General features: G+C 41.8%; 1 protein-coding gene across 3 annotated transcripts in view; it reads right to left on the reverse strand.

The window, feature by feature from the left end:
* Window positions 1–14,939, reverse strand: part of GLRB (glycine receptor beta) — a 70,361-nt gene that overhangs the window by 39,182 nt on the left and 16,240 nt on the right. For all 3 annotated transcript variants that reach the window (XM_032633634.1, XM_032633636.1, XM_032633635.1), the window contains exon 3: window positions 1,347–1,453. In XM_032633634.1, coding sequence (XP_032489525.1) covers window positions 1,347–1,453 — 107 coding nt within the window. The remainder of the gene's footprint in view (window positions 1–1,346; window positions 1,454–14,939) is intronic.

Genomic DNA, 14,939 nt, shown 5'->3' on the forward strand with positions numbered 1-14,939 from the left:
AATTGCTATATTTTGATTTTTAATTCATGAAAATGCAAAGTTAATCAGACATATAACAGAATCATTATTAAGATTTTTGCCTGACCTGCTGGAAAATAATTTTAAAGTTCATAGAGTGAGAACTAAAGTATAATGTTGCCAATTTCTTTCTGTTTCTTTTTTTTTTTTTTTACTCATTGTGAACCGCTGCTTGGGCTAACAAAGGGAAAATGTGAATGTAGCCTTTTAGCCACATAACCTCTGACTGATGAAAAACAGGTGTTGAATCGATACAGCGTAGACATGTGACAACCCAGAGCGCAGTGCTGCTGAAAGTAACCGCAGGTTCTGGCAATGAACAAAAACCCTGTTTCTATAACAGAGTCGTATAACTTCACTTGACTAGAAGCAGCTGCAAGCTTTTCTTTCTTTCTTTCTTTCTTTCTTTCCTTCTTTCTTTCTTTCTTCTTTCTTTCTTTTTTCTTTCTTCTTTCTTTCTTTCTTTCCTTCTGTCCTTCCTTCCTTCTTTCTTTCTTTTTTCCATAAAGGAAAAATAATCAAGCCTTATAATGTTAATCCAATCTACATTAATACCTGTCCTTAACCAGCAACAAAGATGACAGTTTTCCAGAGATATATTCATATAACTTTTCCTAACTCATCAAGAGGAAGCAAGAAAGGAAGAGAGAGAGGAAGAAAGAAAGAAAGAAAGAAAGAAAGGGAGGGAGGGAGGGAGGAAGGGAGGGAGGGAGGCAAGCTGTACCATCTTCCCACAACTTTTAGCTCAAGTACAGTTTTGGTTCTTGAAAGGAATGATAGGAGATAATGTTTTCTTGAAGAAAACATAGTCATTTTATTCACAAAGTTAACACGCTTTTAAAAACCATATGGCCATTTTTTTCAGCTAAAGAGTAGAGGGAATTTTTTTAATCAATGTAAAAACCTAATGAAGATTTAAAAAAAAGAATTTAAATGTCTATCAGAGCGTTCTCTATGCTCAAATGAGTCTATGGCCATTCTCCTACAAAGTAGAACTTTGGTGTCTGAATGAAAGTCAGAGCCTAAATTTTAAATTATTAAGGTTAAGAATACAAAGTACTTAGAAAGCCCATCAGATCGGTTAGCCTATTAATTCACAACACATATTTTTGTTTTTAACTGGGAACTATATAAGCCTGTTAGAACTAATGCTTTGCTTATCTTTAAACAGCTTTGCATTAAGTTGCTCTGACTTAAGCACATTACATGACAGTTAGATGTCAATTTAAAATATACTGTTTTGAATAAAACGAATAAATGATTTTATACAGATAAAATTAGTTTTTAAACTGCAAAGAATGGAGATATTGGGGTGGAGGGAGACCAACCTTTGAAATTTGGTCTTATCCTGGGATCATAACTGACCAATAGCCTATTCAAGATATTGCTAGTGGAGTTGGCCGGTACTCGGGCAAGGTCCTCGGCTGACTGCTGCCTATACGAGAAAAAGCAAAACAAAGCCCTGGTAAGTATTTAGAATAGCAAGCAACGGGAATGCGTGATGTTCACTGGAGAAAAGACTTCGCTTTTTGAGATAAATTTGCAGCATGGCTTTTCCAAATAGAGGTGAAAAGTAGTAGACTTATCAGAATCCCAAAAAGTATTTGTCATAAAAAATAAAAAGAAACACAAAAAGTATTTTAGCGTTTAATTTTACCAAATGCATGAAACACTGCCCTAAATACTTCATGTTACTTTCTTTAAATAAAATTAAGCAGACCTCTCACTTGTCCTGAAGCAACATGCAGTCAAAATCTAGACAAGCACAAAAGAATGGCAGACAAGGAAACAAGAGCAAAAAGTAGTTTTTGAATAATATATATATAATATTAACCTTCCACCTAAGCAAAGGAGTATGTGAATACTACAGGATGATACGGCCAGAGGGTCCAAGAATTCACAAAACAATCATGCTGACCCATAAATGATATTGTCCAAGAAACACACGAGGAGTGCTCTCCCTGGAGTAAAATACACAGGGGATTGGTAAAAGCAGTTCCTCAAATATCAGACCAATTAAACGGGGAAAATACAGAGCTCTGAGATACAGCTGCCTTTTCTTTTACATGCACATAGTTGCTGTCAACTATCAAAAAGAGAAAAAATGCCATTGTTTCTATTTTAATCAACTTTGAACAATGAATCTTGACTAAACTGGTGGTTGCTTGGGAGCATGTAAATGCTTCCTTGGAAGCCAATGGAAACTGTTGTTCTTTACTGTTGGTTTGGATTCATTTACCACCTGTAAAGTCTTATCATATAATCATTTTCCCAGTCCAAAAATAATATTCATGAAAATCACAGGGAAGATTAAAACTACACTTGGAGCATCCAGCATTGTCTATTCTGTACCGATACGGTAAAAGTGTCAATTTCATAAATGACATTATAGGAAGCAAAAAATGTCATGTGCTTGGCTTTGTTTTAAAATCCCAGCTCTGACCTATCAGGCAATTCTTTTCTGTGTTAATTATCGTACAATGTGCTGATAAGATACAACCACTACAGGTGAAATATGACAGATATTAAGAAGCGTATGAAAAAATCTAAAACTACTGTGAGTTGATACAGACAACCTTTTCAAGTAGCTCTCAGAAAGAATCCAGAACATTGGAGAAAAAAAATGAAAACCAATTAGTTAAGCCCCCCAAAGGTACAGGAGATTAAGTAGATTTGTTTCTCAAGACCTTATCAGCTCCCATATCCTAGCTGCAGGATTTGGGGACCAGTAATGAGATTTTCCCATTCATTCTCCAGGATTTGGGGACCAGTAATGAGATTTTTCCCATTCATTCATTTTCCATTTCATTCTCAAGAGAATGAGGTTATGTGGCAAAATTAGATATTAAGATGCAAATTAGTGTCCAAACCCATCTACAAGTTTTCTCATTCAAGGGAGGAAAACGGAATTGATGGATTACAAACTACACTTGAATTGGATCAATTAAGGACTGCTATTATTATGTCTCGATATAGAATCCTTCACAAGTACATTTCTTCTAAGCAATAGAATGAACCAGACAACATAAAGACAATTAACAATTTCTTTTCTTTTTTGACCATTGGTCAATACATATTTTCATGTCTCTGCTGCAGGTAACCCGATATGAGTCTTTAATCAATACTTCACCTTTCTTTATATTAGAAATTCAAAGACATTTTAAAATTTAAGTGAAATCTCATGTATTTATATTCTCATGGATGAATTCAGGGATGTTTTTCCTACCTAAATAAAAAAATAGAAATCATTCTTTTTCAGCTTGGTCAATCCTAAAATAACATTAAAGTCATCTCCACACAGTAAAATATATTTTAAAAGCCTAGATAGCTACATCACTTTCTTCAAGAGAGCTGAAACAATTTGCATATAGCACATTTTCCTGTGTTTGCACTTTACTATACATAACCTTATAATTTGGAAAGTGGCTAGTATTTATACAAAATAACCAGGAATAAGAAGAGTTAAATGATTTTAATTAGGTTCCATGCCTAATGTCTATTTCGTTATTAGAGATTTCACATTCTGAATCTCAGTCCAATGTTTTATCCATCTGATGAGGCCATTGTGTTTTCTTTCAATAAATCTATCAACGATTATGATATTATTACACAACAGGATAGATTTCATGGAAATATGATATTAATTTAAGACAATAACTGAGTCTACTGAGGCAAAGTCATCAAACGACTAGAGAAAATAATGTCTTTTATATCAAAAGCCTTTTTACAGCCTACCTCTTTTGTTCGCTCACCTAAACTTGAACTGATGTCATTATTAAAATGCTAAGGAATGGACCAGGCTGTATAGCTGGATGATGTAATGTTTTCCAGCACTAAAGGAAAAATCCAGAAATGTCTTTCCAAAGAGGGAAGCTCAGTTTTCCATTAACTGCAGAATGTACTTATTTTCCATGACCCTTTAGCGACCACACAGCACTGCTGCATTTCAAAGCTGGTGTGCGCGGGCATATTGGCTTCACATCCTCCCTTAAACCAGGAATCTGAGTCAAAGGACCGTTTTGTTTTTCCAGTTATAAGTGCAGCAACCATGGTCACAGGTCTTCGCAGACCTGAGTGTGGCAGGGCACTAGCCAGGTCATCTCAAGGAGGGAGCTGCCTGCTGGCTGTGAACTAAAGCAAGCACCGCGGAGGGAGGAAAGAGCAAGGCGTGTGAAATGTGTACGTTGTATTATTTCTCCTCTTTACTCTAGGGCAGTGATTCTTTACCTCTTTTTTAGCACTACAGGTACCGCTGAGAATATGATGAAAGCTATGTGCTTCTCTTAGAAAATGGCCACAAAGTTTGCAATGCTGAGGGTTCCCGGATGTGCCCCACAGGTTAAGAAACCCTCCTTCGTGGAAACAAATGTTGTTATCCTCACCTAAAGTGAGATAAGGGAAGATTTTTTTTTTTTTTAAAGCTGATGGGACTTTGTCAAAAAGACACAGGAGCCAACTGAAAGAACTCCCTATGGCCAAATCTAGGACGACTTGAGCAATAAAATAAAATTGTACTGGCTTATAATCCAAAGTATAAAATAAGAACGCATGAGTCCATAAAGATGTAAATAAAATGGCTGATTGAGTAAATAAGTAAATGGTAGAGCACAGACGAATCTCCCGTGCAGAATTCCAAATAACTGGCATAGAGCCTCTGCTCTCAAATTGCTGGAGCGTCACACCCCCAGCTTGGTGTGAGCTGTCCACAGTGACACCTTTCCAAAGAGCGTGGGATGGAAAGGGGGAGAAACAGTAAGTTCGGGGGAGAAACCTGACAAAGGCGACCTCACCCAGGTGATTAACCTTAACCTCTAACCAGGTGATAAGTCATGTTGACTCTGTGTACGTTTAATATGATGTGATGGGACTGTCATTTCTAAACGAGTGTTCTTCCTCCCCAGAAAACATGGCTTCAATCTAGTCCTGACAAAAACATCAGACAAATCCCAGCGGAGGGACATTCTACAAGCTACCTGACCACGATTCCTCAAAGCTTCCATGGCCACAAAAAACAAAGTCTGAGAAACTGTCACAGCGAAAAGGAGCCTAAGGAGGTGTGAGGACTGGATGCCATTTGTATCCTGACTGGGGACCTAGAGCAGAAAAAGGACATTAGCTAAACACTAAGTAATCGAAATATAGACTACAGTCAATAACAATATACCACTGTTGGTTCTTTTTTTAGCATCTTTATTGGAGTATAACTGCTTTACAATGGTGTGTTCGTTTCTGCTGTATAACAAAGTGAATCTGCTATAGATATACATATATCCCCATATCTCCTCCCTCTTGTGTCTCCCTCCCACCCTCCCTATCCCACCCCTCTAGGTGGTCACAAAGCACCGAGCTGATCTCCCTGTGCTATGCGGCTGCTTCCCACTAGCTATCTACTTTACATTTGGTAGTGTATATATGTCCATGCCACTCTCTCAATTCGTCCCAGCTTACCCTTCCCCCTCCCTGTGTCCTCAAGTCCATTCTCTACGTCTGTGTCTTTATTCCTGTCCTGCCACTAGGTTCTCCAGAACCATTTATTTATTTATTTATTTAGATTCCATATATATGTGTTAGCATATTGTATTTGTTTTTCTCTTTCTGACTTACTTCACTCTGTATGACAGACTCTAGGTCCATCCACCTCACTACAAACAACTCAATTTTGTTTCTTTTTATGGCTGAGTCTTGAGTTGTAAGAAATGTGCTAAACTAATGTAAGACGTTAATAATAGGGGAAACTAGATGCAGGATATTGGGAACTCCATATTATTTTCTATATTTCCTATATTTTTCTATAAATCTAAAACTGTTTTAATTTTTTTTAATTAATTAATTTATTTTTTGCTGCGTTGGGTCTTCATTGCTGCACGCGGGCTCTCTCTAGTTGCGGCAAGCTGCGGCTACTCTTCTGTGTGGTGCACGGGCTTCTCATTGTGGAGGCGTCTCTTGTTGTGGAGCGCAGGCTCTAGGTGTGCGGGCTCACTAGTTGTGGCTCACGGGCTCTAGAGCGCAGGCTCAGTAGTTGTGGCGCACGGGATTAGCTGCTCCGTGGCATGTGGGATCTTTCTGGACCAGGAATCAAACCCGTGTCCCCTGCATTGGCAGGTGGATTCTTAACCACTGCACCACCAGGGAAGTCCCTGTTCTAATTGTTTTAAAAAGTTCATTTGAGGGCTTCCCTTGTGGCGCAGTGGTTGGGAGTCTGCCTCCCAATGCAGGGGACGCGGGTTCGTGCCCCGGTCCGGGAGGATCCCACATGCCGCGGAGCGGCTGGGCCCGTGAGCTGTGGCCGCTGAGCCTGCGCGTCCGGAGCCTGTGCTCTGCAACGGGAGAGGCCACAGCAGTGAGAGGCCCGCGTACCGCAAAAAAAAAAAAAAAAAAAAGTTCATTTGAGGAACAAAAAGGAAGAGGGGGGACAAATAATAATAATAATAAACACCTCACCAAAGATGAGCAAGGTGGCAAATAACGTATGAAAAGATGCTCCACATCGTGTATCACCAAGGAGATGCAAATGAAAACAGCAACGAGGTACCACTACACACCGATCGGAGTGGCCAAAATCCGGAACACTGACAACATCAAATGCTGACAAGGATGTGGAGCCAGCAGACGCTTGTATTCATTGCTGGTGAGAAAGCAAAATGGTGCAGCTGCTTTGGAAGACATTTTGGTGGGTTTTTATAAAATGAAGCATACTCGTACTATACGATCCAGTAATAGCACTCCTTGGTATATACCCAAAGGTAATGAAAACTTATGTCCACACAAAAACCTGCACACAAGGCTTACAGCAGCTTTATTCATAACTGCCGAAACTGGAAGCTACCAACATGTCCTTCAGTAGGTGAATGGATAAATAAACTGGGGAACATCCAGACAGTGGAACATTATCCAGCGCTAAAAAGAAATGAACTGTCAAATCATGAAAATAAAAGGAGGAAACTGAAATGCATATTTCTAAGAAGCCAATCTGAAAAGGCTGTATAGTTCCAACTATATAACATTCTGGAAAAGGCAAAACTAGAGACAGTACAAAGACCAGCAGTTGCCCAGGGGTTGGAAGTTTGGAGGAGAGATGAGTGGGCAGAGCACAGAGGATTTTTAGGGCAGTGAAAATACTCAGTATGACACGATAATGATGGACACATGTCATTGTCCATTTGCCCAAATCCACAGAATGCTCACCACCAAGAGTGAATCCTCATGGAAACTATGGACCTTGAGTGATCACGATGTAGGTTCATCAACGGTAACAAATGTACCATCTGATGGGGATGTTGATAATGAGGGAGACTAGGCCATTGTAGGGGCAGAGGGTACACGGGAAATCTCTGTACCATACTCTCTATTGTGCTGTGAACCTAAAAATTCTCTGAAAAAGTAAAGTTAAGAGAAAGAACAAGAAAGAAGCTAAAAGATTCAGAGAGGCACTCACACTTTCTTATTCCAAAATCCACAGCTATAACTGGAGGTAAACTCTCTATACAGTCAGGTAAAACTGACATTTTGATCATACGTGAAGGCTGGGGCTTATGAAAAACCACTGCTACAAGTCTGTACATATCCCCTTACTAAGAGGTTAGTTCCCATTTTTATCTACATGGAAGAATTTTTAATTAGACAATCAGATAGACGTACAAAGACAGGCAAACACTTCCTAGATTCAGGTAATAAATCAGGTCAGTAGTTATTTAAGAATCCAGATAATTGTGGGGTTATTGTACTTTTATTTGTTTGGTATTCGCCTTGCTATAGTATGATTAATTATCACCTCTCTTAACAGCTTCGGTATTTATTTTCCATTTGGTTTTCCCAAATTGTGGACGGAAGGTTTATGAATACAGTGAGTGATACCTTTGACTGACTAGTTGACTTTACTCAGTTTTATATTATTTGAAAAGAATGTGTTTATGAGGGTATGTGTATATGTTCAGCAAAGTCTGTTGTGTTATAATTGTCCAAGAATTGTAATTACAAACAGTGCTCCTCAACAACCATTTTGTCCTGTTGGGCTTAAGGAACTGTTAAATCCCATGGAAACATCTGACAAACTTGTCTGTCTTCAATTACGCAATTACATTACCCATGGCTCATAGAAAAAAATAGTTTTCATGAAGCAGAAACATCTATTTAGAGATGCTATATATTGGACACTAGTGATTTCCAAAACTCATCAAAGACTGAGGTCCTTTGGATACAAGCCTCATGGCACAAGAAATTAAACTTAAACCTCAACCCAAACAAAATGTTTACTGTGCAATTATTTTCCATACTACACAGAAGTGGTATTCCACCCAGCCCAGCAAATCAGAATCCATAGTGTTGCAATAATACCTCTGACTCTGAGACAAATGACAACTGGAACAGGACTTATCTTCTGTCAGTTTTCCGCACGTAGCATAAGTGTAAAATACTTCCCTTCTGGCCTAAGAGACGTGGTAATAAGATAAGCTCCACAGTCACGTAATAAAGTTAAGTACGGGTATCACTGAAGACACTCTTATCTTAAGAGTGGACACTGTACTAGTGCCAGACAGACTGTGCGATTGCCACGTGACGCTGGCAAATCACTTCCCCTCTCTGAGCCTCCGTGTACTCACCTTTAAATGAAGGTCTAAACGAGGTGAACTCTAAGATCCGTGCAGGTGCCAATCCAGATACCCCTGTGATGGATCCTGGGGTGCTGCTTCCCCCCAGACCTCCCAGCACAACTGAGGCTGCCAGAAATGTGGCTGCTTAAGGCTCTGAGCTCGGTCTCTTCAGAAACAGCCTTCAGCTGAAGGCGAGCCATGTCTGAAGACTCTCTGTGAGGACACCAAGCCCCAAGTCCCTCTCTACTAACCGAGGCCGCTCTAAAGGCCATCCCAGCCTCGAGCTCCTGGGGCGTCGACTGAAGCCTCAGTTGCATCTGCCTTGTTCCTGTGTTTGAATCTGCCTTTCTCAGCCCCAAGAGGTCTTGTTCCCAAAACAATCTCATTCTGCGGGTCAATCTCCATCTCAGAGTCTGTCCCTCCCTGAGAAAACTCAACTTAGGACATTAAACAATAAGGTCCCTTAAAGAACAACAAAAGCTTCACCAGCCACGCCACTACGATCTGCTGCATTTCTCCTCTCCTTCAGTCGTTTAAGGTTTCATTTAAGAAAGCTCTTGGCGTTCACAACACGCCATGCACAGTGCAGTGCTAGTGAGGTAGAGTCAAACACACACACGGGTGACTCTGACATGAAGGTGGTATTTAAAGCTGCAGGTCCTGATGAACGTGTCCAGCGATTCTCAGCTTCAGTCGTGCACTGAGCCCCCCGGAGGAGCTCCGCAGACTACAGATGCGAAGGCGCACGCCCCACCTCCAGATTGAGCTAGTGCGGGATGAGACCCAGGCATCGGCATTTGAAAGCTCCTTGGATGATTCTAATGGTTAGACAAATCACTAGTTAGGAAAAAAAAAAAAGTTTACAGTGACAAAAGGACATGGAATTGAAACACCAGGAGCCCCAACATTTAATGAGCAGATGTAGGAAGATAAGCCGACAATTCAGGCAAAGGATAAGCTGCCCAAGAAGGAGGAGGTGTGGGCAAAGAATGTAGCCGCCGTATCAGTAAACAAAGGACGCTGCAGCCATCAAGCCGTCACACGACAGCCGCCCCCCCGCCCCCCGGCGGTGCCCCCTGAGGGCACTCAGGATGAGAACGCTGGCCCCCGGCAGCTGAGGTGCACGTCAAAGGAAGGGTGTCAGTGAGCCCGGACTCTTGCATCTTCCCATACATAGAAAATTGCTAAATTCATTAAGTTGAGATGTCTGGCTTTCGTTAATTAATGGTAATCTTTTGATGTTCCGATTACTTGGTCTTTGTTGCAGAAACTCCTCTGTGTTCTGGCTCTCCCCTGACCTCTTTGGAACAGTCCCTCCGAGCTATTCTGAGAGGCTGCATCCTGGACTTAAGTCCTCAGTTTTGTCCGCCAAATAAAGCATAATTCTCAACTTTTAGGCTGTGCATTTTTTTCCGTCAACAGAGAAAACCCACAAGTGTGGCGTCAGCAGAACTCCAGGAAAAAAATATTTGATGGAAGGGTTGGTTCACAGGACCAAAGCTGCTGAGAGGTTAATAAGTTGAGGACTAAAGACTCTTCACAGGATGGAGCAAAAGGGAGAGCTGCTTTCCAGCTGAGGGAGAGACAGAAGCCACACTGGATGGGATGGTAAGATGTAGGGCGGGAGACGGAATGAAGAATTTGATTGGAGGGACTTCAGGAGATGGAACAGGAAATCCTGGACTCTCCTCCCGCCATGGATACACCATCTCAACAGCAAAGCACGGATCCATCCCCTCTATGAGAAATCCAGAAACTAACGGACAGGCTTCTCCACCCAACCAGCCTCAATGGCCCGGGTAGGAAAAGGGGAGACACTGTATCCCCACAATCCCCACCCCCCAGGCACCGCCCACCACAACACAGACCAGGGAGAACAGGGAAAGAGTGGAACCAGCATCCCAGCTCATTGGGGTGCCACCCCAGGGATGGGCTTCTAGCTCGCCTGCCTCCAGACAGTGATGGGGCCGGTGGATACCAATCCCGTGGGGACCACAGAGATCCAAGCCGGGGCTGGAACCGGGAGAACTGGCCATGGCCCCTCCCACCATCTTAGTGCAGTGTTGAGCTCTAAACCCCAGCTCTGGGGGACTTCTCTGGTGGCGCAGTGGTTGAGAAGCTGCCTGCCGATGCAGGGGACATGGGTTCGAGCTCTGGTCCGGGAAGATCCCACATGCCGCGGAGCAACTAAGCCCGTGCGCCACAACTGCTGAGCCTGCACTCTAGAGCCCACAAGCCACAACTACTGAAGCCCGCGCGCCTAGAGCCCATGCTCCGCAACAAGAGAAGCCACCGCAATGAGAAGCCCGCGCACCGCAACGAAGAGCAGCCCCCACTCGCCGCAACTAGAGAAAGCCCGCATGCAGCAACAAAGACCCAACGCAGCCAAAAATAAATACATAAAAATAAATAAATTTATTAAAACAATAAAAAATAAAACTCTACCCCAGCTCGTCCCCGCGTCTGCAGCTCAGGGTCCCTGCCACACTCTGCACAATAGACACTGTGCGGAAACAACCTAACGTCTATTGATAGATGAATGGATTTTTGAAAGCAGTCCATGCATACACACAATGGAATATTACCCAGCCCTAAAAAAGGAAATCCTGCCATATGCAACAACACAGATGGGCCTGGAGGACAGTATGCTAAGTGAGATAAGCCAGTTTCAGAAGCACAAATACTGCAGGATTCCACTTATATGAGGCACCTAAAACAGTCACACTCATAGAGACAAAGGAAAAAATGGGGGTTGGTGGGAGTGAGGAGGGAACTGGAGTTGGTCATCAACAGGTGTAAAATTTCACTTAAGTAAGATGAGTAAGTTCTGGAAATCTACTGTACAACGTTGTACCCAAAGTCAACCACACTGTATTGGACACAAAATCTGTGAAAAGGAGTAGATCTCATGTTAAGTGTTCTCGCCACAATAAAAATATTTTAAATTAAAATATATATATATATCCAGTGACAACTCGCCCCAAAAGAAAATCCACACTGTATTTATACATAACAAAATATTGTGACTGAGTTATTACACAATTTAAGGTAGAAAAAAAATCCGTCAAATTACTAGTTTGCTTTTGTTTTTTTTTAAAAACCAAATGGCTGATTATTTGAAATAGTTCCCTAGCTAATATTTGAAAGCCAAGTTTAACGTCCTGGCTTTCTTCTAAGGAGAATCTGGCCCATGAAGAGATAAAAAGTGAATACTAGCAGGACAAAATATCACTGGGTATAGTTCCTAAATACCTGGGCTTCAAAAATTAATAAAATAAATCTACTCTTTGTTACCACCCCCAAAAGAAGACTTGGACTATACTGACTCCAGAAAAGGAGAAAAACTGACTAGAAGCAAGTGTGGGTTTCAGAAACATGTGGGAATTTTTCTTTACATTAGTCTGTGTTGTAAAATCTGAGGAGATAAAAGATGCAGTTGAGTGGAAAAACTTGGAAATATTAATTCCCATTTCAGATTCCCTCCTCCCCCCAAAAAAACCCAGAGTCAATGAAACCTAAGTCATGGGAGACATAATGAGTCCTGGATGGAGGTGGGGAGTGCCTTCTCTGAAAGGGAAAAGGTGGGGAATACAGGCAGGATCATATGCCTGGTGGGAAACAGTCAGACAGATGTCCTGTCCTCCTTGAAAGTTTCACTCTAACAATCCAGAACAATCTTCTTGTTTACCTGCCAAGAACTAAGCTGTCACAGAGCACCCAGAAGATAAAAAATGACATATACTGAATTGCATTTGAAAACAATTCCGAACCTTAAAGGTAACCAAAAATACATCAATGTGACTGATTTTGAAACTTACGTTTTAAAGGTATTATGATACAGTATCCAATGCTGTTGCTAAATGATTCACTAATCATGACTAATATCAATTACGGCCTCTCACTGTCTATACTTGTTAACACCTTTGGGGGGAAATGTTCTGTGAGCGTAAATGTTTCAAGAGTTGAATCTATTTCTCCCTCACAGAACCCATACTTAAATAGAACTACCATTCTTCGTATTCTGCACGGGTAGCATTCAACACATATTGAGTTAGCCAACTGCAGCCAGGCGTTTTCCTCAGCCTTGGAAACGTGCGCAAAAAACAACATGCAAAGACACCTGCCCTCCTGGAGCTCAACCCTGGACTCATGGAGTGATTGCCACCGGACAGGAATCCAAAAGCCCCCAGGTGCCAGTCCTGAACGTGCACTGTTCAGTGCTAAGGTTTGCGTCTGATGTGCTTTCAAATACCCAGGATCCAGCCACATTTAGAAAAAGGTGGTTATCACAACTTGACGATAAATATCTCCACTCCCAGTTCATTTGCTTTGCCTATTTTCCCACGTACGTTTCTTTGTTTACCTTTCTATTTCACGTTCGACTAAAAATTAGAAACAAAATCGAGTCCATACCATGTTAGGGACCGCTCCAAGCTTTTGTATCTACCTGTGTGAAGATGGATATGCTGATTCTAAACTTCACAGGGAAATGCTACGAGCCCAGGACGGCCAAGGTGACACGGAAGGAGAACCAAGCAGGGGATGTGAGGCTTTCCACTCCCTTGATGTGGGGTGTGTCACTGTACAAGGTGAGCAGTCCCGGACCAGTGGGACAGAAAAGAGAAGCGATAACCGACCTACAGTGAATGTACACTTGCCACTTAGCAAAGTAAGGAGAGCCTTTTGCATAAATGTGCTGCCCTCACTGGATATGCCTGTCCCATCATACACAAACAATGAGCTGAAGTGGGCTACAGAGCTAAATGTGAAACACGAAACAGTGACAGCCTCTAGGAAAATAACCAAAACAGACTACTTCGTGACCTGCGTCAGAGAAAGATTTCTTAAATAAAACACAAAAGCATTAATAAAAATTAATAAATCGGACTTCATTAAAAATAAGCACTTTAAATTAGGAGTTTGGAATTAACAGATATACACTCCTATATACAAAACAGATGACCAACAAGGGCCTACTGTACAGCACAGGGAGCTCTACTCGATACTCTGTAATGACCTATATGGGAAAAGAATCTAACAGTGGATACATGTACGTGTATAAATGAGTCACTCTGGTGTACCCCTGAAAGTAACGCAACACCGTAAATCAACTATACTTCAGAAGAAAAAAATAAGCACTTCAGTTCATCAAGAGACACTGTTAAGACATGAAAATGCATAACAAAGATGGGAGAACTTACTGTAGTACAGTCATATCTGCAACCAGGATTCAACCAACCTCAGGTGTAAAACGTGTGAGGAGAAGAAAAATTCCAGAAAGTTCCAAAAAGCCAAACTTGAGTCTGCAGTGTGCTGGCAACTTCTTACATAGCGTTTACGTGGCATGGGGCACTGCAAGCGCCCTAGAGATGACTCTTCGCACTGTACATCGTTGTTAGAGATACTTTTTCTGTATGGTTTATGATGATTTTGAGATTGTCACCATATCATTCTGAGCCTTTCTAAACCATATATTAAAGGCAAGATCCCCTTCTCATCTAAAAAAAAGAAATATGTAGCCCTTGACATGAGAGGCACCATTAGTGACAGCATCCTGGCTCTGAAAGCCATGCCGCCTGGGTGTGAATCCTGCTTTACTAGCAGTGTGGCCCTGGACACCTAACCCCTGTGCCTCAATTAGCTGTTTTGTAAACAGTGCTGATAATCCTGGAAAATCACTCTTTTTCATAAAAGGCATGTTTTCAGAATCAAATTAGGTGATTTACGTAAGAGCTTAGAACACACCAAATACTTGGTGTTATACATCAATCAGTGCACGGTACCCTATCTTGGGTCATCGGCAAAGGAACAGAAACTGGTTACAATTAAGAAGACCCCTAGGGCTTCCCTGGTGGCGCACTGGTTAAGAATCCACCTGCCAATGCAGGGGACACAGGTTCGAGCCCTGGTCCGGGAAGATCCCACGTGCCGTGGAGCAACTAAGTCCGTGAGCCACAGCTACTGAGCCTGCGCTCTAGAGCCCACAAGCCACAACTACTGAGCCCTCGTGCCACAACTACTGAAGCCCACGTGCCTAAAGCCCCGCTCCGCAACGAGAAGCCACCGCACAGCAACGGAGTAGCCCCTGCTGGCCGCAACTAGAGAAAGCCTGTGCGCAGCAATGAAGACCCAATGCAGTCAAACATAAATACATAAAAATAAATTATTTTTTAAAAAAAGAAGACCCCTAGTCAGAAAAAAGCTGATCCAAACCTGAAGTTTTCAGTATGTGATTTGATTCCCAAATATGTAGAATATCCTGATTTCTTACACATACACATAACGTACATTCATGCATCTTCTTTTCCAAATCAACACTCTATTCCTACT

This window comes from Phocoena sinus, chromosome 5 (assembly GCF_008692025.1).
Source record: "Phocoena sinus isolate mPhoSin1 chromosome 5, mPhoSin1.pri, whole genome shotgun sequence".
In the NCBI taxonomy this organism is placed as follows: domain Eukaryota; kingdom Metazoa; phylum Chordata; class Mammalia; order Artiodactyla; family Phocoenidae; genus Phocoena; species Phocoena sinus.